General features: G+C 40.8%; 1 protein-coding gene across 1 annotated transcript in view; it reads left to right on the top strand.

The window, feature by feature from the left end:
- Nucleotides 1-22,908, top strand: part of LGR4 (leucine rich repeat containing G protein-coupled receptor 4) — a 164,780-nt gene that overhangs the window by 134,825 nt on the left and 7,047 nt on the right. Inside the window, exons 9-17 of the mRNA XM_073604539.1 lie at nt 3,242-3,313; nt 5,477-5,545; nt 9,098-9,169; nt 12,304-12,369; nt 14,636-14,707; nt 16,199-16,270; nt 19,119-19,244; nt 19,761-19,882; nt 21,189-21,266. Coding sequence (XP_073460640.1) covers nt 3,242-3,313; nt 5,477-5,545; nt 9,098-9,169; nt 12,304-12,369; nt 14,636-14,707; nt 16,199-16,270; nt 19,119-19,244; nt 19,761-19,882; nt 21,189-21,266 — 749 coding nt within the window. The remainder of the gene's footprint in view (nt 1-3,241; nt 3,314-5,476; nt 5,546-9,097; nt 9,170-12,303; nt 12,370-14,635; nt 14,708-16,198; nt 16,271-19,118; nt 19,245-19,760; nt 19,883-21,188; nt 21,267-22,908) is intronic.

Consider the following 22,908-nt stretch of genomic DNA (forward strand, 5'->3'; position numbering starts at 1 on the left):
AATACTTAAAATATTAAATATATATATATATTTTTTTTTTGGGGGGGGGGGGGGCGCTTTGAGTATGTATATCAGTGTAATCTACTATTGATAGATACACTATATTGTCAAAAGTATTGTGATACCTGCCTTTACACCCCTCCAAATCATTTGGTGGAGGGGGGATTTTGGTGTGGGGTTGTTTTTCAGGGGTTGGGCTTGGCCCCTTAGTTACAGTGAAGGGAACTCTTGAGGCATCAGCATACCAAGAAATTTTGGACAATTTTATGCTTCTAACTTTGTGGGAACAGTTTGGGGATGGCCCCTTCCTGTTCCAACATGACTGCGCATCAGTCCACAAAGCAAGGTCCATAAAGACATGGGCGAGTCCTGACCTCAACCCGATAGAACACCTTTGGGATGAATTAGAGAGGAGACTGCGAGCCAGGCCTCCTCGTCCAACATCATTTTAAGGTCACCCATGCTCCATCCCTTTTCGACAATGTCATGAAGGGGAGGGGCTTAGTCATCATAAAGTGGAGGCATGCAAGGGTTTGAGAAACCTGATTCAAAAGCTTAATAGAAGGATCAAGCTTCCATTGTCTGATTAGCAATTTCTTATCCGTTTTTAACGCCTACCCTGCCTCTCCCCTAAGTCCGCCCCTAAACAAGCCCTCATAAATTATCTCATAAAATGACACTGTTAGGTTCCAAAAAGAAATATTAACAATTTTAACAATATAACATAAAGCATATCAGTTCCCGTCAGTGCAGCCGAACCATGCCCATCAGTACGGGTCCCATCAGTGCCGCCTCATCAGTGGCCATCAGTGCCGCGTATCATTACCAATCAGTCAGGCCTATCAGTGTCAATACATACAGCCTCATCAGTGCCACTGCCCAGCAATGCTTCACGGAGAAATCGGGAGGATCTGCCAGCTGAATGACACAGAGGGGGGATCTCCTGCTGAGACGCGGCTTGTATATGAATAGCCGCCGCTGTCAAACCAAGTCTCGCCTCCTAGACTGGCTACTCTAATAGACCGCACACTGGTCCAGTGCCGGTCCAGGAGACGGGACTTAGTTTGACAGCAGCCGGCTATTCATATAAAAGCCGAATCTAAGCAGGAGATGCCCGTTCCGGCTGCTTAATCCTTCTGACAGTTTCCTGGCTAATCGCTTATGGCAGAAGCGGTGCAGCCTTTTGTACAGGACATCAGAGTGACCCTGGGGCAGGGAGTCCCCCTGTGGACCGCTCTGATGGCCCGCCATGAAACTGTCAGCCCAGTCCGCCCCTGCTCCACACCCGCCCTCCGCTAATTTCCACTCGCCAAATGAGAGCAGGCGTGTGGAAATTGAGAGCTGCGTGTGTGGACACCTTGCACCTTGCCCCCCCATGCGGACGCCCATGCTCCTACCCCTCTACAGCTAAGGAAGTTGCCATCTTAGCCTCTGTTTGATTTGCAACTGCAATGGTGCTACACATGTGATCAGTCATGACACCAGCCATCTGATGATTTGACAGTTTGGTTGAAACCACAAGGAAATGTGACATGCCAGGAGTGTAACCTTTTTTTGAAACCGCTAAAGCTGAACTTTACTCATAAAAATAATGTTCTTTAGCAAGGAACAGCCATTCCACAGAAATAATTATGCTACCAAAATGAGTGTGTGCTTTAAATTGCCTCCAGCATTGATCCTGTTTCTTCTTGCTGGAGGCTCTGAACAGTAAGACCCCTTTCACGCTGGGGCATTTTTCAGGTGCTTTTGGGCTAAAAATAGCGCCTGAAAAACGCCTCCCCTGCAGCTAGAGCTGGGCGATTTTCTCCCCAAAAAAATCTGCGTTTTTTTTTTTGTTTTTTTTTTTCCGGACACCACGCTGGTCCTGAGGAGCTGTGGGCAGGAGTTTTTAGGTGAGGCCGCGGCTTCGGCCTAGTTTGCGAGGCCGGACACTGCAGACTAGGCCAAAGCCGCGGCCTCACCTAAAAATTCCTGCCCACAGCTCCTCAGGACCAGCGTGGTGTCAGCGCCGGTGCTGGGGAGCCGCAGGCAGGAGTTTTTAGGTGAGGCCGTGGCTTCAGCCTAGTCCACGGCGTCCGGCCTCATGGACTAGGCTGAAGCTGCAGCCTCGCCTAAAATCTCCTGCCCGCAGGTCCTGGTAAAAAAAAATCTAAAAAAAAACGATTTGCTGAAATTTTGAATCGATTTGACCTCTCAACTCGATTCAAGATTCAAATTGATTTTTTCCCCAGCCCTACCTGCAGCCCCAGTGTGAGAACCCGAGTGCATTCATACTTGAGCGGTGCGCTTGCAGGACATTAGAAAAAGTCCTGCAAGCAGCATCTTTCGGGCGGTGCGGGAGCGGTGTATACAAAAGCGCCCCGCTAGCGATTAAAAAGCGACGCTATTACATGGGCGGCGCTTTATCGCTAATGCCCCCCGCCCCAGTACAAAAGTAGTCCAAATCAGCAGAACTGAATTCATCGAATTAACGGTTCCAAAAAGGTTACATTTTTTGGAATGCTGGGATTGCTAACTGTCACATTTGCTTGTGTACTCAACCAAACTGTCAAACCATCAAATTGCTGGTATCATTACAGTTAGAAGTTAGATTGTAAGCTACATGAGCAGGTCCCTCCTATTCCTTCTGTATTGAACCGTATTGTAATCGTACTGTCCCCCTTTACATTGTAAAACCCTGCGTAAACTGTTGGCGCTATATAAATCCTATATAATAATCTAATAATGTGCAGCACCATGGCAGTTGCAGATCAAACAGAGGCAGCTTCCTTGCCTGTAAAGTATAAGAGAGTTTAATTCCACTTTAAGGCCGTCAGCAAATTGGCCTCTACAAAATCGGCAGTGTCTAAAAAATAGAGAGCAACTGAGCATGTGCAGAGTAAGGTGAGACAGTGTATTACTGAATTTTAAACCCTTTAGGCACTAAAGTCCCATTTAAATCAATGGGTTTAGTTCCACTTTAAGGGGTTACTACATGCCAACCAGCTCTTTGACACATTTGATTACCTTTTCTGCAGACCTAGAGTAACCAAACAAAATGTTCACAAGGTTTTGGTTATACATTTCTAAATTCCAAGTGTTTCACTTGTGCCTAACGGTGACTTTTTCAATACATATGGCCATGTTGATCAGTTAATAATGGTTAGTACTAACCATAATAGCTCTAGGCTTCCACTGTTTTGACCTAAATTATTGAAACCAGTTTTAACAGTGTATTTATTTCTCTTTTTAATTCTGACAGCCAATTGTACGATAATCCGTTGTCCTTTGTTGGGAATTCAGCTTTTCAAAACTTATCAGACCTCCGCTTCTTGTAAGTACTTGTCTAGCCTTTAGTAGAATGTGTGAAGTGAGATACTTGACACAGCAATATTGGCTCTGTCTGCTTTCTATAATTATACTGTTTAACTGTACTCTGATCTGTGGACCCCTTCAAAAGATTTAAAAAAAACAAAGGGATTTTAATTCATTTCAAAAAGTAGTGTGACCAGAGAGAGTGTGATATCATTGGAGGAACTTAAGTGTTTTTTTTTGGAGCCCTGGCATGTGAGAATTTTTATGCTATTTACTAACAAGCTGGAATGCAGTCTAGGAGAACCAAACACAAAATGAAAAGGCCGTATGAAACGTGATCCTTTGTCTTTCACACCAGCTCACAGAACTAAACACACAATGATCAGGCTGCATGTAATCTGATCTTTGGGTCCTTTCTTCCAACTTGCTGTAACAAACACAGAATGGTCAAGACCAGGGGTCTCCAAACTTTGTAAACAAAGGGCCAGTTTACTGTGCTTCAGAATTTAGGGGGGCCGGACTGTGACCATCAGGAGTAGAAAATGTCCCAGCATCAGCTGTAGTAAACAATGCCCTATCTTTGGTGTCAGCGAGAGGAATTGTGCTCCATCGTTTGTGTCATTGGGAGGAACTTTGCCCCATCATTGTTGTCATTGGGAATCATTGGAAGGACCTGTGTCCCATCATTGGTAGGAATTATGCCACATTGCTTGTGTATTTGGGAGATCTTGTTCTCCATCATAGTTGTCACTGCGAGGAATTGTGCCCCATCATTGGTGTCATTGGGCCCCATTGTTGGAATCATTGGGAGGACCTGTGCCCCATCATTAGTGTCATTGGTAGGAATTGTGCCAAATTGCTTGTGTAATTGGGAGGAATTGTTCCTCGTCATTGATGGCGCTGGGAGGAATTGTTCCCCTTCATTGGTGTCGCTGCAAGGAATTGTGCCCTATCATTGGTGTCATTGGGAGGAACTGTGCCCCATCATTGTAAGTGGGCCCCATTGTTGGAATTATTGGGAGGACCTGTGCCTCATCATCGGTGTCATTGGTAGGCATTGTGCCTCGTCGCTTGTTTAACTGGGAGAAATTGTTCCCCATCATTGGTGTTACTGCAAGGAATTGTGCCCCATCAATGGTGTCATTGGGCCCCATTGTTGGAACATTGGGAATACCTGTGTCCCTATGTTGGTGTCATTGTTAGGAATTGTGCCACATCGCTTGTGTAATTAGGAAAAATTGTTCCCCATCATTGGTGTCGCTGTGAGGAATTGTGCCCCATCATTGGTGTTATTGGGTCCCATTGTTGGAATCATTGGGAGGACCTGTGCCCCATCATTGGGGTCATTAATAGGAATTGTGCCACATTGCATGTGTAAGTGGGAGGAACTGTGCTTCATCATTGGTAGGAATTGTGCCCCTTCTTTGGTGTCAGTGGATATAATCGTGCCTCAAGGGCCCGGATAAAAGCAAGCAAAGGGACGCAGTTTGGAGACCACTTGTAAAGACTGTTGAATCCTCAATTTAAGCTCACAGAACCAAACACAAAATATAGCTGCATGTTCTGATCACTGAGTCTTCTATTTCATCACATAGAACCAAACCATTTCAGGCTGAACATTGAGTTTTATATGCCAGCTGTCAAAACCAAACATAAAATTATTGGGATTTCATCATAGTTCTTCTCTTCCAGCCCACAGAACCATACACAAAATGATCAGCCTGAATATAATCATTTGGACTTTTATTCCAGCTGGCAGAACAAAACAAAAAAATGAACAGGCTGCATATTATCGGATCCTTAAATGATCTACTCCTGCTACGAGTACCAAACACAAAACTAGGTCGCACAAAGTGTGAAAAGCTCATATTTGATGCCAACAGAAGTACCAACTTCTCCCTATCAGCTGCCAGGTCTTTTTGTATCTGCCCCCATCTCTGTATAGTCTTTTATGCAATAAATTTGCTGATGGCAAGAATGTCTGGCTGTGAACCCAGCAAATGGCAGTTGTACAAACCATAAAAAAACTAGAATCTCTGACAATCATTTTAGCCTTTCATAATCTGAGTGCCTCCATATTTACGTTTAGTAGAGTGGTGGACTGAAGTATTTTGAAGTCTCACTGATCTTATAAGTTCAAACTGAATTTGTACCTTTTTTTTTTTAAACATTTATTCAATAGGGTTATTCGAGGAGCATCTGACATCCTATGGTTCCCAAACTTGACTGGAACAGTAAACCTGGAAAGCCTGTGAGTGATACAAATGACTGGGATTATTGAGCTGTACCCAGACTTTAGGATAAAACCTGAAGGAAATAAAGCTGGAAAGGATTTCAATAGCAACCAATGTTCCTATCATGTTAGAAAATGAGAGGAAATTATAGTTTATAGATTGTACATGAAAAAATGTGTGTTGTGGGAAATTCCCTATGGGCCTGTTAATAAAATGACAGGAGTGTGTAGGAGCCTAAAACATCTGAGCTCAGGTTGATTAACTGCAATTGCCAAAGTGGCGTGCATCTGGAAAATTTGTGAATCTACGTTCACACCGGACTTGACAAACTTAGGTTATGCACAAGGACAAGGGCTGATATGTTTTAACCGAGTCAGCCCCGGAAGAATTTACCCCCTTCCCGACCAGAGCACTTTTTGCGATGTGGCACTGCGTCACTTTAACTGACAATTGTCGTGCGACGTTGTACCCAAACAAAATTGACGTCCTTTTTTTTTCCCCTCAAATAGGTCTTTCTTTTGGTGGTATTTGATCGCCTCTGTGGTTTTTATTATTTTGCGCTATAATCAAAAAAAGAGCGTAAATTTTTGAAAAAAAACATAATTTTTTTACTTTTTGCTATAATAAATATACCCCAAAAATATATAAATTTTATTCTTCTACATATTTCTGGTAAGAAAAATCACAATAAGCGTATATTGATTGGTTTGCGCAAAATTTATAGCGTCTACAAAATAGGGGATAGTTTTATGGCATTTTTATTTTTAATTTTTTTTTTTTTTTTATTAGTAATGGCGGCGATCTGCAATTTCTATCGGGGCTGCGACATTATGGCAGACAGACCGGACACTTTTGACACTATTTTGGGACCATTGGCATTTATACAGCGATCAGTGCTATAAAAATTGCATTGATTACTGTGTAAATTTCACTGGCAGGGTTAAAACTAGGGGGCGGTGAAGGGGTTAAGTTAGAATCACTCCTGGGGAGTGATTCTAACTGTGGGGGGGAGGGGCTACACCTCACATGACAGCGATCACTGCTCCCGATGACAGAGAGCAGTGATCTCTGTCCTGTCACTTTGTTTACAGAAGCATCTCCCCGTTCTACCTCTCTGTGACACAATCGCGTGCACCGGACGGGCATCGAGTCCACGGGTCCCAAGGTCACGGAGACCGCGGTGCACATGCACCAGCTGCACCGCTTCTTACATAGTTAGTAAGGTTGAATAAAGACACCAGTCCATCCAGTTCAACCTTAGTGAGTGTTGGTGCATGTCTACAATTATCCTTATTTATTTAAGATACTCATATAGCGCCGTCAATTTACACAGCGCTCCACACATACATCGCACACTCACATCGGCCCCTACCCTCAAGGAGCCCAGAATCTAAGGTCCCCAACTCACATTCATATACTAGGGCCAATTTTTTGGACAGAAGCCAATTAACCTACCAGCATGTCTTTGGAGTGTGGGGAGTGAGGAAACCCACGCAGGCACAGGGAGAACATGCAGGTAGTGTCATGGTTGGGATTCGAACCAGCTACCCTTTTTACTGCTAGGCAAGAGTGCTACCCACTACACCACTGTGCGGCCCACCTGTACACCCGCCCACCAGCGCCATTCTGCCGATGTAAATCGGCGTGCGCTGGTCGGCAAGCGGTTAAAGACCATTACAGCGTATGTAAAGGCAGATTAGGAAAAACATTTCTGCTATGGCCTTTTTTTTTTTTTTTCCTAGCAATGACTTTGTCATTACTTAAAGTGATATTAATGTCTTTTTTTTTTTTTTAATATGTCATACTTGCCTGCTTTGTGCATGGGTTGTGCACAGAGCTGCCCAGATCCTCCCCTTTCCGGATCACCTTGCTCCTCCCCCCTACCGAATGCCCCCACAGCAAGCTGCTCTGTGTGTCTATTCAGACATGGAGCCGTGGCTCTGCCCCACCCCCTCTCTCTCCTCATTGGCTCACTGACTTTGATTGCCATTGGCTCCTGCTGCTGTCTCAACCAATGAGGAGGGGAGTATCGGACAGCCGAGGTTCTCATGCAATATCGCTGGATTGAGATAAGTTCAGATTAATATCGGGGGGACTGAGGAGGGCTGCTGCACACGGAAGTTTTTTATCTTAATGCATAAAATGCATTAAGATAAAATACGTTCTTCCTTTTGGAACCACTCTAAAGTGAAGCTAAACTAATCTGAGCACCACAAACTGAAAATGTTATTGAATTCATTTTAAATATTCACAGCAAACTTATCCATCCTTTTCTCTAAGCTTTATTTTGTGTAGAAATCACTTAGAACCCCCCCCCCCCCCCCCCCCCCTTTAGCATTTTTAACCATGGCCATCTTGAGTAAAGGCAGATGATTCATGTAGTATTTTCTTCCTGGAATCCATCTGCCTTTGGCTAAGGCATGCAGGCAAGAGAAAACCCCTCTTTCAGATAGAAGAAAACAAATCCCCACACAGACTCCTGGGATGTATGACATCATTTTGGCCTAGACCAGAAAGCAACTAAAAAAAGAAAACAAGACAAACATTTAAAATGGGTACAAATAATATACTGTACATTCCTATCTATTTACTAATGCTAGCAGCATCATAAGAATTAAAAATAGTTATTGTTGATCGACAGAGTTTAGTTTAGTTTTATGATCACAAAATAACTTCAAGGAAAAAAACCAAGGCTTTCTTTTCGTGTTTTTTCGTGATATTGTAATGCTTTTTTTTTATGTAATCCATAGACAAAAACGTGAAAACTCCATAGAGAAAAAAGTGAAACTAAAAAAATAACAGCCTTGTTTCTACTTTTATCATTGTTTTTTAAAAAAATTGTAAATGTAAAGAGAAAACCTGTTTTATTCCATAATTTGTCTTTTTTTTTTTTTTTTTAAATGACACTAAAATTAAGATTTTATGAAGATTTTAGACAAAACATTGCAACATTATTTACAATTATTTACAAATGGAATAAAACTTTGTTTAATGAAATACTAAAAAACTAAAAAAATTAACCAAATTTTTTTTTTAATGGTTTAAAAAATAGAATTTTTTTTTTAAGTCTTTAGGAAAATAACGAAGGGAGGAGTTAATTTGGGGTGATTAGGGTAAACAAAGGGTTAAACATGAAGGTATTAAACAGAATTTTTTTTTTTTTTTTAATATATGCAGATCACCCAATGTATTAGTCGACGAAATGTAACTTTGTATATCTCTCATCTGGCATGGTTTTATTTTCTTATGACAGCAGCACCTTCTACAGCTGCCTTATTAAGTCCTGGTTCACACTAGTGCGATTTCTGATGCAACATGTATTGTACAAAATCGCCATCTTTAGAAGGATGGCACTTGAGTCTCTTTTATACAGCACTGTTCTACCTTCTCTACCTTGTCAGGTCAGAGTTGGCGGTGGTGGAAAAAAATTGGGAACTGACCTCAGTAGGAGAACCTGTCAGTGACTTTAGAAACCATCTTTTGATGTCTAAATTATGTTTTTTTTTTAAATATTTGACATAGCAACCTATAGATGAAGATCAAGTTTCAAAATACCTTGTGTTTTACAGGACGTTAACAGGCACAAAGATCAGAAGCATTCCACTGAACCTGTGCCAGGAGCAGAAGATGCTTCGATCTCTGTAAGTTAATACATCTTTAATTTGCTTATATGTGCCATGTTGCTTTATCCTGGTATGAAACGTATTTTGGGTCGGCGTCATCCATCAGTTATACCAAATATATATTTAAAAACACTACGGAATCCAGTTATGAAAGAGGTACTATGGTACATTTTCAGTGTGTAAATAGCCAAAAGTACCAAAACCTTTACCGGAATAAAATTTTTGATCAGCTTGACATTTTCTTTTTGCTCTGGTTGCAAGATCAAACACATTTTTAACATTCTGCCTTTAGTTACTATTTCTGTGTTGGAGCGATCGGCATCTTTGCTGAACAAATAGGAAAACAAAGTAAGAGGATAAGCCGTTTGAGATTGTAGTGTAAAATAATGTTATGGACCTCAGCTGAGCCAACTGGCACTGAAAAAAAATAGAAATAAAGTAACTTTTTTTTTTTAAGATAGATTTGAGTTTTTCAAAAAAAATGCGTGTATATAAAAAAAAAAAAAAAAACAGGAATCTACATTTCAACTAGTTGCAGAATTAAAGCACTAGAGAAATACTAGGCCAGAAATACGTAGAAGTAATATAGGATCAGAAACTGTGAGGCTCGGTTCACACAGGGACGACTTGTCAGGCGACCTAGTCGCCTGACAAGTCGCCTCCCGTTCTGTACAATGGAACCGTTCTAAGGGGAGCGACGCAAGTCGCTCCGACTTAGAAAAAGGTTCCTGTACGACTTTGGGGGCGACTTGGGGCGACTTGCATAGACTTCTATACAGAAGTCGTTTTGCAAGTCACCCGGGCAGTCTTGTGCAGGTCGCCTCGGTGAGGCGACCTGCAAGTCGTGCCGCCTCTGGTGTGAACCGAGGCTAAGTTGAAACAAAGTTTTCAATTTGGGTGTCTTGCTGATCAAGTAGCTTCAATACCTTGTAGTAGAGGTGCACCGAATGGAAATTTTGGTGCCGAAACTGAAAACTCAGAATGCACTTAACTGAAAATGACAGTTTAAAAAATAAAATTAAATAAATAAATATATATATATATATATATATATATATATATATATATATATTTTTTTTTTTTTTATGTGTGTGTGTGTGTGTGTGTATGTATGTATATATATATTATATATATTATAAATATTATATATATATATATATATATATATATATATATTATATACAGTATATATATTATAAATTATTATAATAAATGAATATGAATTTTATTGTTGGCCATTATTGGCACCTTTAGTGCAAGAAAAGCTCAAGAAAAATGCATCCCTTTAAATTCTATGCATGTCTTCACACTGGTCGGTTGTGGTGTTAAAAACCTTGCTTGCTGCATTTTTGGTCAGTTAAAAGCACAGTAAAATCGTGTGCATTTTTGGCGCCATTATCACCAACTTTTTCTTTATCGGCAAAATGCCGAAAAACACTATTTTCGACCGATATGTTTCGGTACATCTCTACTTTGCAGGTTAAAAGTTTGGACTTTACATGCTGCATACTTATTCAGGTCAGTGACTTCAGAAATAGTCAGACCCTTAGTACTTTAGCCACTTCAGCCCCGGAAGATTTGGCAGCTCAATGACCAGGCCATTTTTGCAATACGGAACTGCGTTGATTTAATTTGACGTCCTTTTTTTTTCCCACAAATAGAGCTTTCTTTTGGTGGTACTTGATCACCTCTGCAGTTTTAATTTTTTGCACTATAAACAAAAAATGAGCGACAATTTTGAAAAAAACACTATCTTTTATTTTTTGCTATAATAAATATCCCAAATTTAAAAAAAAAAAAAAAAAAAAAAAAATTTTTTTCCTCAGTTTAGGCTGATATGTATTCTTCCACATATTTTTGGTAAAAAAATTGCAATAAGCGTATATTAATTGGTTCGCGCAAATGTTATAGCATCTACAAAATAGGGAATAGATTTATGCCATTTTTTAATTAATTAATTTTTTTTTTACTAGTAATGGCGGTGATCTGTGATTTTTATCAGGGCTGCGATATTGCGGCGGACAAATTGGACACTTTTGACACCTTTTTATACAGCGATCAGTGCTATAAAAATGCACTGATTACTGTATAAATGTCACTGTCAGGGAAGGGGTTAACACTAGGGGGCGATTAAGGGGTTAACTGTGTTCCCTAGTGTGTGTTCTAACTGTGTGGGGGATGGGACTGACTAGAGGAGGAGAGAGATCAATGTTCATACTTTGTTTACACACACAGATCCCAGTTCTCACTCTGTCACAAGCGATCGCGGGTGCCCAGCGGTCATCGTGCCCGCCAGGAACTCGTATCAGCTCTAGCGTGGCGCCTGCCCCCTAGTGGTCAAAAGGCGAACTGACGTACAGTTGCATCGTTTCGCCCAGGGGAGCCAACCTGCCGCAGTACAACTGCAGCGGCTGGTTGGGAAGGGTTTAAAAAGGAGGTCATAAAGGCAGCAATTTTATTTCTCCCAATAGAGGTTTCCTTTAAATTGAACATGGAGGACAAACAAGTTGCCCCTGCAGCATCTAATCCTCACACGTCCCTTTTCGCACCACTCTGTTCACTGTTGGGAGTGAAGAGATTAAAAAACCTTCTGTAAGCTCAAAGTCAACTTTCCCTGCTGCCATATGACAGTGCTGGACCAATCACCAAGCACCTGAGTTGTCATATGATCCCCATACCCATAAATACCAACTGTTTCTCTATGCTCCCATCAGCAAAGGAATTAGTGGGGTAGCAAAGAGTGGTATATATGTAAGTAGGGGCTGGCATGAACACACTTTGCTTTTATTAAAGGGAACCTAGAAAGGTAACACAGTGGAGCTGCCATTGTTTTTAGGCTCTGGGGATGCCCTTCCATCACTAGCTTTACCATTTGGTGAGTCACAGATGCAGGAGAAGTACATGCATGTAAAGTATACATGCTTTTTTTATTGATGGACCAAATCGTGAAGCAAGTAGAGAGCTAATACCTTCAAATAAGTCAGCAATGACCATTCCTGTAATTTTTTTATGCCATTCATATTTCTGTCCTGAGTTGTTCACGTTTGAGTGGTTTTTATGATGTTCTTTAAGAAGGCTACAGTAGACAGTACAGTACAGTAGAAGACTACAATTTAAATATCTTAATTCTCGTTCTCCTTTTTTTGTCTTAGAGACCTTTCCTACAGTGAAATAACAGATCTGAATGGATTGAAAGGATGCAGTTCATTGGAGGAAATGTAAGCAACAGCCCCTATCAAATGGTCTATCTAATGGTTAAAGCAGCCATGGACAAGACAGATCTTTGATTGACTAAGGCTAGCCATACATGTTTAGTTTTCTCTCATTCATCCTTGCATTTCAAATGAGTGAAATCAATTGATTCCCCCATCCACACTAAAGACCATGGATGGAGGAATCTAAACTGTAGGCTGTTGGATTCAAACAGCTGAGACTGCCTGAATACCTGAACAGTGACTGCATCTGATTGTATGCAGTCACTGCTCAGCTGATTATTTTCCAGCCAGCTCCTTCGGGCATTTTTGAACCAGGTGGCGCTGACAGGGCCACCTATGACTTGAATTTCACCCGATTCAGCTGGAATTGCAGAAACTTGAGCAGCGTATGGCCAACTTTAGACACAATTTTATCCACCCGATCCCCCATGTATCTTAAGTATTCATAGAGGCACATTTTTTACTATTTTGTGCCCTTTCTTATAAATTTTTGGACCCTTTTCACAGACTTGTCAACATTTTCTTGTCATTGCTTATCACTACTTAATAAGATAGACGTGGGTGGAGGTTCTAGAAATTTCTTGGCAAATCCAGAAGACTTTTGCAACTAAAAAATTATTGGCCAATGTATGAAATGGGCATGCAGTCAACTTGACCAATAGGCCTCTTTTTTATGTGACTGAGTAATGTAGGTTTAGCAAGATTAAAGGAGAAGTAGGGCCAAAGATATTTCAATCAAACTTCTCCTGTGGGTCACGGGAGAGTGCACTTAGTTCTGCACTCCTTTGACCCATATTCAGCCGACAGTAGGCTAAAATCTGCTGTTAGCTGGCATTACTTAGAGGGTCCAAGCTCTAGAGGGATCCAGACTTTAATGCTGGGGTCCACCCAGATGGCTCAGTGGCAGCTGGCTCAGCCTCTCAGCGCATTGCTGAGAGCCTGAGCCAGCCGGTCTCGCCCCCTCCACAGCCCAGTGCTCCACTGAATACTGAGAACCGAGTTATTTAACAAACAAGCATTCTCCTGCTCTCGCAGTGGTAGACCCAGAGGTACACAGTCTAAAATGCCTTCTTAACGCCAACGGTCTTGCTGCCCTCTCAGGACGATGTGTATCCTCAGACTGAAAAAGAACAATAGGAAGGGAAGGGCGCATCAACCTAGCGCATTAACTCAATGAAATGTATTTCAAGATAAAAACAGCAATAAATATACTCCCAAATGTAAATTATGACAATTTTTAAACACCTATCTTAGCAAGGGAAATTGACTGCCTGAAGGTCTAATCAAGTCCATCAATACTGCCAAAAGACCAGGAGGCGTCCAAAAATGACTGACGCATTTCACCAGAGCCAGGGTAGTGAAGATGGTTCTCCCTTGAAATGCATCAACCATTTTCAAATGCCTCCTGGACTTCCGGCAGTACCGACGGACTTGATTAGACCTTCAGGCTGTCGATAATATATGCTATGATATGCGTTTACACAATTATGTTTGAGTATATTTGTTGTATTTTTTGAGGTAATGCGCTAGGTCGGTGCACCCTTCTCTTTCTATTGTGTACCGAGAAACGAGTGTAGAAGTCTTTGACTGCTCAGTTCTTGGTCTTGGAGGCAGCAGAGGACAGATGGCAGGTTTTTTATAATCCCACACTTTTCTTTTAATATCACCAAAACATAGAAGAAACAGAATTTAAATTTTATGTAAACTTGTTTGTTTTTGTTTTTTTGTCTTTTTAAAATTTGGATTTTTCTTCACTTCCTGTCCCTTGAGACACAACCGGAATTGAGAGGATATCTTTCTCCAAACTGAGTGGAAATTCTCTTACCAAATTGTCACCATCACTTTCTGCCCAGGTAGCAATTGTCACTGTTATAATTAGCTATGTTAATCTTCCTAGTGGGAACACGTACGACAATATAAACCTGAAAAGAGTTCTAACCCCTCAACAAAAATAGTTTTGGTATAAGATCTACTTTACAATAGGTCTCTCCTCCTTTTTTTTTTCTCTCCAGTACATTGACAAGTGGATTAAACCTTTTTTTTTATTTTGGTCTTCCATAATGTGTTTTGATTTTGTATAATCTTATTGTACACTTGTAAATACTGGTGTGGCATCAGAAAAGCTTTTAAAAGGTGTCTGTGTACTAAGTAAACTTTCATATAGCTCCTGTCATAAAACATTGATGTCAGTTGCTTGGTCTATAATTATTTTTTATATATTACACAGCAGGTTACAATTTGTAGATTAATGTGTTTGTTCTACTTATAGTTACCTGCAACACAATCAAATTACTGAAGTTCAAAACGAGTCTTTACAAGGCTTGACATCGTTGCGTGTGCTGTAAGTATGGAGTCTGATGAAGTACTCTTATCTATTCCTTACAATAAGTTAACCTCTATTCCCTGGCTGTCCTTGATGTATATCTCAGGTAGTTAAATCTTTTTAGCAGGAGTGATGGGAGATGGCTGTATGGCAACTGGGACCTGTGGTCACCATATTAGATGCACCACTTTAGCAGAATTATCCGCCAAGGTTATTGCCGTACCTGTGAATATTCACATATAAACTTTTCTTGGTCTGGTCTTGAAGGGGAGCCATTCTTGGCAGTACTCCAGAGGCAATGCCAGCAAGCTCTCTTGATTGGCTGGCAGGGGATGATGCAACTCTGCACATGTGCACAGGAGTTCATTCATCCTGGCACCAAGGCGTACCAAGAATGTACAATGTGTTTTAAAGTGATTGCAAGTAAGTTTGCTTGCCTGCTCACAATTTTTTTACTTCTTCACTGTATTTCCATTTTAAAAATAATCTATTTTGCCCCTTTTGGACAAAGTAACAACTTCTCTTGATTGGGCACCTTTCTGATGCGCCCCTGCCCATCTGTTCACCTGTAGAAGCGATAACGCCAATCCCTGTGTAGTCTGTGTTGATCTATGTCAGAGCTTACACAGGGTTTAAAGACATTTTCTCCTCTGTCACATGACTTCAGGTAATACCAGGGGAAATTCAGATACTTACATGGCTTGAATTTACAAAATTGAATGTAAAGATGTAGTAATGAGTAATAAACTTCTATATCTACCTAGGGTTCAGCTTTAAGGAGTCAATGGGGATGATTTACTAAAACCTGGAGAGTGAAAATTTTGGTGCAGCTCTGCATAGAAACCTATCCGCTTCCATTTTTTTATTTTTTGGTCAAAGCTTGATTGAACAAGCTTAATTTAGAAGCTGATTGGCTATTATGCACAGCTGCACCAGATTTTGCACTCTCCAGTGTTAGTAAATCAACCTCAATGTCACTTTGCCCATGCAGGCTAAGTAACAGGGTCTGTGTAAAGTCATCCCAACCCACTGAAATGTACCTCTCCAACAACCCACCACCTGATTCCTCTTCAACAACCCACCACCTGATTCTTTGGCGATTGCAGAAGTGAATGTCTTTTCAAGGGCCTCCTGGGAGGGGCAGAGTGAGAATCTGTTGCGCAGAGTATAGATAGGCTGAACAGCCCACACAGTTTAATTGGTTGCTAAGATGTAAGCGGGCACACCATAACAACCAATGAACTGTGTGCCCACCTTCATCTTGGCAACCAGTGAGGCTGTGTGGGCTGCCCAGTATTCTTCTTTGCTAGTATACAGGAGGCCTGGATGCGGATTGATCAGACGTTCGCTAAGCTCAGGCCAGTTTGGCTCTTAGTGCTGACAAATAAGTAGACACGTGTTTCAGCCCACCAGAGTTATTGAGTGGAATTGACTTGCAAAGCTTCATTTGCTGAAACTAGGGATATTTTTTTAAAGGATTAGTAATGTAGGTTTGTTGTACCATTGCAGAGACCTCAGCAGGAATTCCATCCGTTGGATTCACAGTGACGCTTTCACAACTTTGGCTTCCATATCTAAACTGTAAGTGCATTCTCTTCCTCCTTTCCTAACATTACCAAGCTGCTTTTCATTTTCTAAGAGGATTTACTTTCTAAAGGGTTTAATAAGATCACAGACCCCCAGGGTAGAAACAGAAACCACGTAATGTAACATTAAAACAACAAACATGCTTTGAAAGTGCATTTTAGTCAGATTAAGATTTTTGCGGTGATATAGGAAATGTCAGATGCATGTCCAGAAGTGAATTCTGTAATATAGTATTATAAACCATGGTTACAAGACAACACAGACCTCCAGTGGCCTCATGTCAAAACGATCCTACATGTTTAGGAGGATTCCAGTTTAAATTAAGTGGATCCACGCTTAAGGAAAGGTATGTCTTGAGGGATGTAACTATGCATCCTTCTAGGGATACAGAATCGTTTTTACTTCTGTTTCCAAGTATATAGACATTTGGGATGTTGCAGTCTGTATAAATTATTCTATAGGAATACTGTGTTGGGCCCCCAGTGTTTCTGAGCCTCACAGTGATTGCATGGGTGGCCATGGCTATAATGACTGTCAAAAAGAATGTGGAGCCACATACCAGTTGCCAGCTGAATCACCATGTGTAGAAAAATGGCTTAAGCTGGTCTCCTCCCAATCCATGCCCCTTGGAGGTGTTTCACGCTCCCACAGGCTTAGTCGTACATCTATGACTATGTCCGTGGAAGGGTGAACCACATTAGAGGGACGTGGTTTGGGAGGAGAAACACTGAAGCTGTTCTACACATGGTGATTGGGCTGGCAACTGGTATGCGGCTCCTTATTCTTTTTGAAAGTCATTTTTGGTAGGCTGGACAAACCCTGGTAGATGCCACCAACCAACAGCAATGAAGCCATCGGGCTGTTGTGTGTTTTAGTGCTTGAAGCTGCACTCTTTATTCTTCTTGGGGTCACAGCTGTTATAACTTTAGTCAGGCACTGTGGGGGTTATTTACGAAAGGCAAATCCACTTTGCACTACAAGTGCAAACTACAAGTGCAAAGTGCACTTGGAAGTACAATCGTTGGAAATAAGAGGGGTAGATCTGAAATGAGGGAAAGCTCTGCTGATTTTATTATCCAATCATGTGCAAGCTAAAATGCTGTTCTTTATTCTAATCTACAGCGACTGCAGTTGTAGTTTGCACTTGTAGTGCAAAGTGCAGTTGCCTTTCGTAAATAACCCCCTAAGTGTCTTATAGCAAATCCCCTTATTAGTAAGTGCCACCTTGGTGGTTACTGTTTCTTCACCAGACTAAGTTGTCTTATTTGATTATGTCATTGTATTTCAATTGTTTAACTGTAATACCTGTCTTCACCTGTAGTAGTGCTAAAGGTGACCTCTGATAATGCAGTTTTTTTGTTCTAAGCAAAAGAAGTTTTTGGGATTGGGAGTCCCTTCTGCATTAAACTTGAAGGTCTCTCAAGATGAGGTCCACCTTTGGTTAAGACCCCTTTCACACTGGGGCGCATTTCAGGCATTTTAGCGCTAAAAATAGCACCTGTAAAGCACCCCTCAAGCCACCCCAGTGTGAAAACTGGGGCGGTGTGCTTGCAGGAAGGGAAAAAAAGTCCTGCAAGCAGCATCTTTGGGGCAGGGCGGTAGCTTTGTATACACCGATTTCAAACCACCCCTTCCCTTTGAAATGAATGGGCAATGCTGCCGAAGCGCCGCAACACGGGTGCTATTAACCCTATTAAAAGCTCACCGCTATCGGCCGAAAAGCGGCGCTATGTGGGAAAGGAGTCTTAAAGTGTACTCTTTACCGTTATTTGGACTTTTTTCATTCACTTCCTTCCCTTACCTCTTACACAATTTAAATATCATGTTCATTTTTTGCTTTTAAATAAATGTAACCTCAGCCACTTTTAGTTCTTGCCTATGGGGAAAGTGATTAGTCCAAGGGCCAAATATGTGGTCAATGTAGCCGCTGATGAGGCGGCGCTCGTGGGAAGCACTGATAATCGGGGCGGTGATGATCAGTGCCCTGATTATCATTGTAGATAACCCTTTTTACACTGATCACAGATCCCGCAGGGTTCTAGGAGGGTGTCAATAGATGTCCTCTCAGAACCGGACGACCGCTCTGTAGCCGTCATTTGGCTATAGCGCGGTCGCCTGGGGGGCAATGCCACCCGAGGCAAACACATTGTTTGCCTCGCACAGACATGCTCCTGTATACAGGGAATCTAAAAGCCCACTTTTAGGCTGTAAGAATAGAAGAAAGCCATAAGTGACATACCACTGAGGTAACTAGCAACTACCACAGTATGAGTTCAGATAAAGGCTGTTAAAGAACAAAATGTATACTGCAGCATGCAAGTCCCTTTTCTGCAAGTACAAAAATATTCATGTTGATTCTGCCAGAAATCTTGTGTCCTTGTCACTTCCTGTGTATTGAACTGAGATCTCACGCAATGTTGACTTTTTTGCTATCTTGCTATCTTGTTTGAACTATATTACACCACCTATGTAATGGAGATGAGGTGTTTCAGGAGAGTGACAGTGCTGCTCCTCCATAGATACAGTGCAAGTGAGTGAGTGTTGTCACCCTAGGGCAGGAAGTGTAGTACTGGCAGAATCACTAGATGAAAATTAGGAGGAAAAATGAATGCAGCCACTACATCTAAGGCCTGTAAAGCTGCAATATATTACATTTATATTGCTTTTTTTTTTTTTTTTTTTTTTTTTGTTCAGGGAGGGTAGGAGTGAATACACTTTTTTTTTTTTTTTTTTTGTTTTTGTTGCTTGTGTTTTTTTTTTTTTTTTTGTTTTTGTTGCTTGTGTTTTTTTTTTTTTTTTTTTTTATATCTGGCAGTCTGCTGATATGTACTTGTGTTTTCAGAGACCTCAGTTTTAATGACCTGACAACGTTTCCTACTGGAGGACTTCATGGCCTAGCCCAGCTAAGGCTTACGGGCAATCCTTCCTTCAAAGAGTCACTGCCTGCAAAAGAGTTTCTGAAACTCCAGTAAGTGTTTTTTCCAATGCTCAGTTCTTTAGTCACTGTGTGGTAAGGTAAAAATGAAAACCCCATGGTCCAAGCAATAACTGGATCCAGGCACAATAAGAATAGCCATATACAGCTCGAATGTAAACAAGTTCTATCGAATCAGCCAAAATTTGGCCATGGGTGCCTTTTCAAGCACCACCTGACTTTATAGAAGTCGGTTTGAAAACAGACTGAACTGGGTGGAAAATTATTTTGGCACAGTCAAATCTATCATTGTTGGCTCATCCACATCCTGCAGCCAATTTAGATGGACATGGTTTTTGTCAGAATATAACCTTGAAGAAATAAACTATCCAGTTCAAATTGTATTTGTGTCTATACGACCATTATAGTTTTCTTTACTTTTTTTTTTTTTCTATCGATGAGGGTGTAATTTTCTTTTTTGATCTTGAAACATCTGTGCAATGTATCATTTATCACATAATGCATTACATACCACTTGTTCTTGATGTTGGGTTTCTGTCTATTTTTAAGGTCAGTGTCTGTCCCGTACGCTTACCAGTGCTGTGCATTTTCTGCCTGTGACTCCTATTTGACCTCAACTATTGAAGATGATGGATCAAAGTATCAGAAATTACTGATGGACCATGAGAAAGGTATGTAACCACCAGGTTAATACTGGGTAAAATAGACAAAAAGATATACTAAAGAGCACATTGGAACTAGGAAAGTAAACCAAGGATGTAATTTATTGTCACACTATTGAAGTTAATCTTTCAGCAAATTAATAAAAAATAAGTTTTGATTGGGCCACATGGGTTGGTTCATCTTTGTTTGAAATGTTTTTGCCTTTTCTCAATGAAGATCCCTTCATGCAGGAAATCAAATGAAAATATGGAGACCTTCTACTAATGGAATAAAGACTCTTCACTTAGCAAAGTTAATGTTCTAGAAAAATATTAAAAGTGGAATTTTAAAGTAAAGGCATACATAGTGTATGAAAATGTTTAAACCCCTTTCAAACTGAGAAACATACAGGGCATAGACTACAGGGTGTGAAATCCCAATTATTTTATGAGGTCAACGCTGTATTAAAACACACTTTGCTTTGGATTGTTACCCTTGGAAATTCTAAAAGACTCTAAAGACTAGACTGCAGTTCATTATAATTGAAATTCACTTTTGGGTGGGCAGGCATGACGACAAGGCAGAGCGAGGATGGATGTATTATAAACTACCTTGGCTTATACTCGAGTACATGCTGTATTTTTCCAGGCATTAACTAATTTTATCCCCAAACCTTCCTAGGAGCAAATAGGATTCTTTAGAACATGTCTCAGCTTTTTTTTTTTTTTTTTTTTTTTTTGTAATAACCTTGCTGCCATAGTGAGAAATAACTTTGTTTCACTCCCTGTTCCAACACCAGGCTTGTATAATTCTTGCAGGGGCTCAGTTCCTATTAAAGTATGCACACCCCCAGAACCATATCTCCCAAGAACCCTTTTTCTACACACTGTATGAGAACAGGCTTTTTATAGTGAAGACATGTCTCTTGGGGACATTTTGCATTGTTTTGCTTGGAAATGTATGCATGTGAAGAGGGATAGGTGTAGTTTTGTAGTCCAGCAGGCAGGGCTGATAACGCTGCTTAGGATTGCAGTGCAGCAAACGCACTTTGCCATTCCAAAAAGGAAGTTTGGAGTTGATAGATTTTTTGCCATACATGCATTTTTTTTTAAATGGGTAAAACATGGAGAAATGTGTCTGTATTGCAAAGATAGACTGAGTATTGAGCTTAAAATGTAAACTTTTCTGGAGTGTGTTATCGGCAACCTTTTTTTTCTTTTTTTTCTGGCTATATCTGGTTATGTTTTGCTATATCTGGGTATATTTAGAGAAAGCAGTAACAGGCACACCTTATGATAACTGCCAGTTAATTACACTTTGCTTCTAATGTCACAGGAGCCCTTGAAGATTATATGATCACCGAGGATGAGAAAGATCACGTCCAGGCTGCTGTCCACTGTAATCCATCCACAGGTAATTCTGTTCTGTGTGTTAAGAATCCTGTTCTCTGCAAATGTTGATTTTCCAGAAAAGATTATCAAATGGCAACGGGTGGGAGGGGAAAGAAAAGTGTCATGAATATGGCATACACATTGAGATCAGATAAATAGTGTTTTACTGCATTTTGGGGGGAAAATAAAACCGCAGAAAGCCTTTGTAAATTGTCATTACTTTTTACAAAATAAATGTTTCTGAGTTATGTTCACCGTATTTAAAACAATCAAAAAAATCTGTGGAAAAATTGCCCTGAGTGGCAGCAACTAAGCCATTGGAAACTGGCTTCTATTAAGTACTGTCCATGTCCAAGCTGTTGATCCATGTACAGAGTAACTTACAGCCCCATTATTTACCTGCACATAACATTTGAGGCACCTGCAAGTATTTGTACAATTAAGCAGTTTTTTTAAAGAGACTCACTATTCATTTGCAATGAAAATGGTTAACACTTGTTCTTCCAACAACTAGTAATTGCTGTCTCAAAGAAATTACGCTGGCTGAATACTGATATATTTTTTCTTAAGTGTTGGAAACCTATTTTTTCCTCAAAGTTTCAATAAATATTAGAAAAGAAAGAAATTACACTAGGCATCCAGTATACTTCCAGAAGTGTCAAATGCCTGGTTCCTCTCTGCCTGTTGTAATTTCTCCGGACCCTACTTTACAAGACACAATGGGGCGCCAGGCACCTAGAAGTGGTCTGGATGCCAAAGATGGTTTAGTCGGCGTAGCTCCTGGACACAGCAGGTATTGGTGGTGGGGAGGTTAGTAAGTGCTAACCCTATTCTGTGCAAGCATGGCTTTGGGTTCAAAGTTGAAAAAAAAGCAACTGGGCCTTTTGAAACACTTTACAACCTTTTGGTAGTCTGGATCTGGCCCACCATCTTTTGTGCCTCACTGTTGATCCATCAATATAACTGCAGCTTGACTGAGTGAGATATAGGAATTGTTGTACCAGATCTTGACCCTGGGAACTAAAGTCAGAATTTGCATAATTGAGCATGCAGGATTCCAGCCTTCTGCTCAGAAAGCTTTTTAACATATCTGGCAAACTAGCCATAAACATTAAGGCTCGGTTCACATATATGCAAGTCAGATGTGGTTTTAACCGCGTCCGATTCGCATAACATATGAACTAGACTGGCTTTCAATGGAGTTGGTTCATACCTGTCCGGGGCAGCCGCGGTCTGTTTTTGAAAAGGGTCCTGTGCGATTTTGTGTCCGCTTGGAATCGCACCTGAACCGGTGAACAAAACCGAGCCAGACATGTGTGAACCTAGCCTCAAGCATAGCCTGGCCCTGGACTGGCAGTGACCAATGTCACCTGTGTAAATGCATGATTTGATTTGAACGTCACCGGACAGTCCTTTTTTAAATTTTCAGCTTTATGTATTTTTTTCTAGCTTCGTTTTAGAGAATAAAGTGCAATTTTTAAATCTTTGTCCCTTTGTCCCTTATTCAAGCAAATTTCCACATATAAACTTTCAGCCGTTGCCTTTCTCCTGCTGTTCTTGGACAGCTTAGGTTTGCTCATGTTGAAATTACAGAATGGAACAGTCTTTCCAGTAATGAGATGAGTTGTAAAAAATATTTCTGGTGTTCAGGTTTCTAGCAGTCA

This window comes from Aquarana catesbeiana, linkage group LG11, assembly GCF_042186555.1.
Source record: "Aquarana catesbeiana isolate 2022-GZ linkage group LG11, ASM4218655v1, whole genome shotgun sequence".
In the NCBI taxonomy this organism is placed as follows: Eukaryota; Metazoa; Chordata; class Amphibia; order Anura; family Ranidae; genus Aquarana; species Aquarana catesbeiana.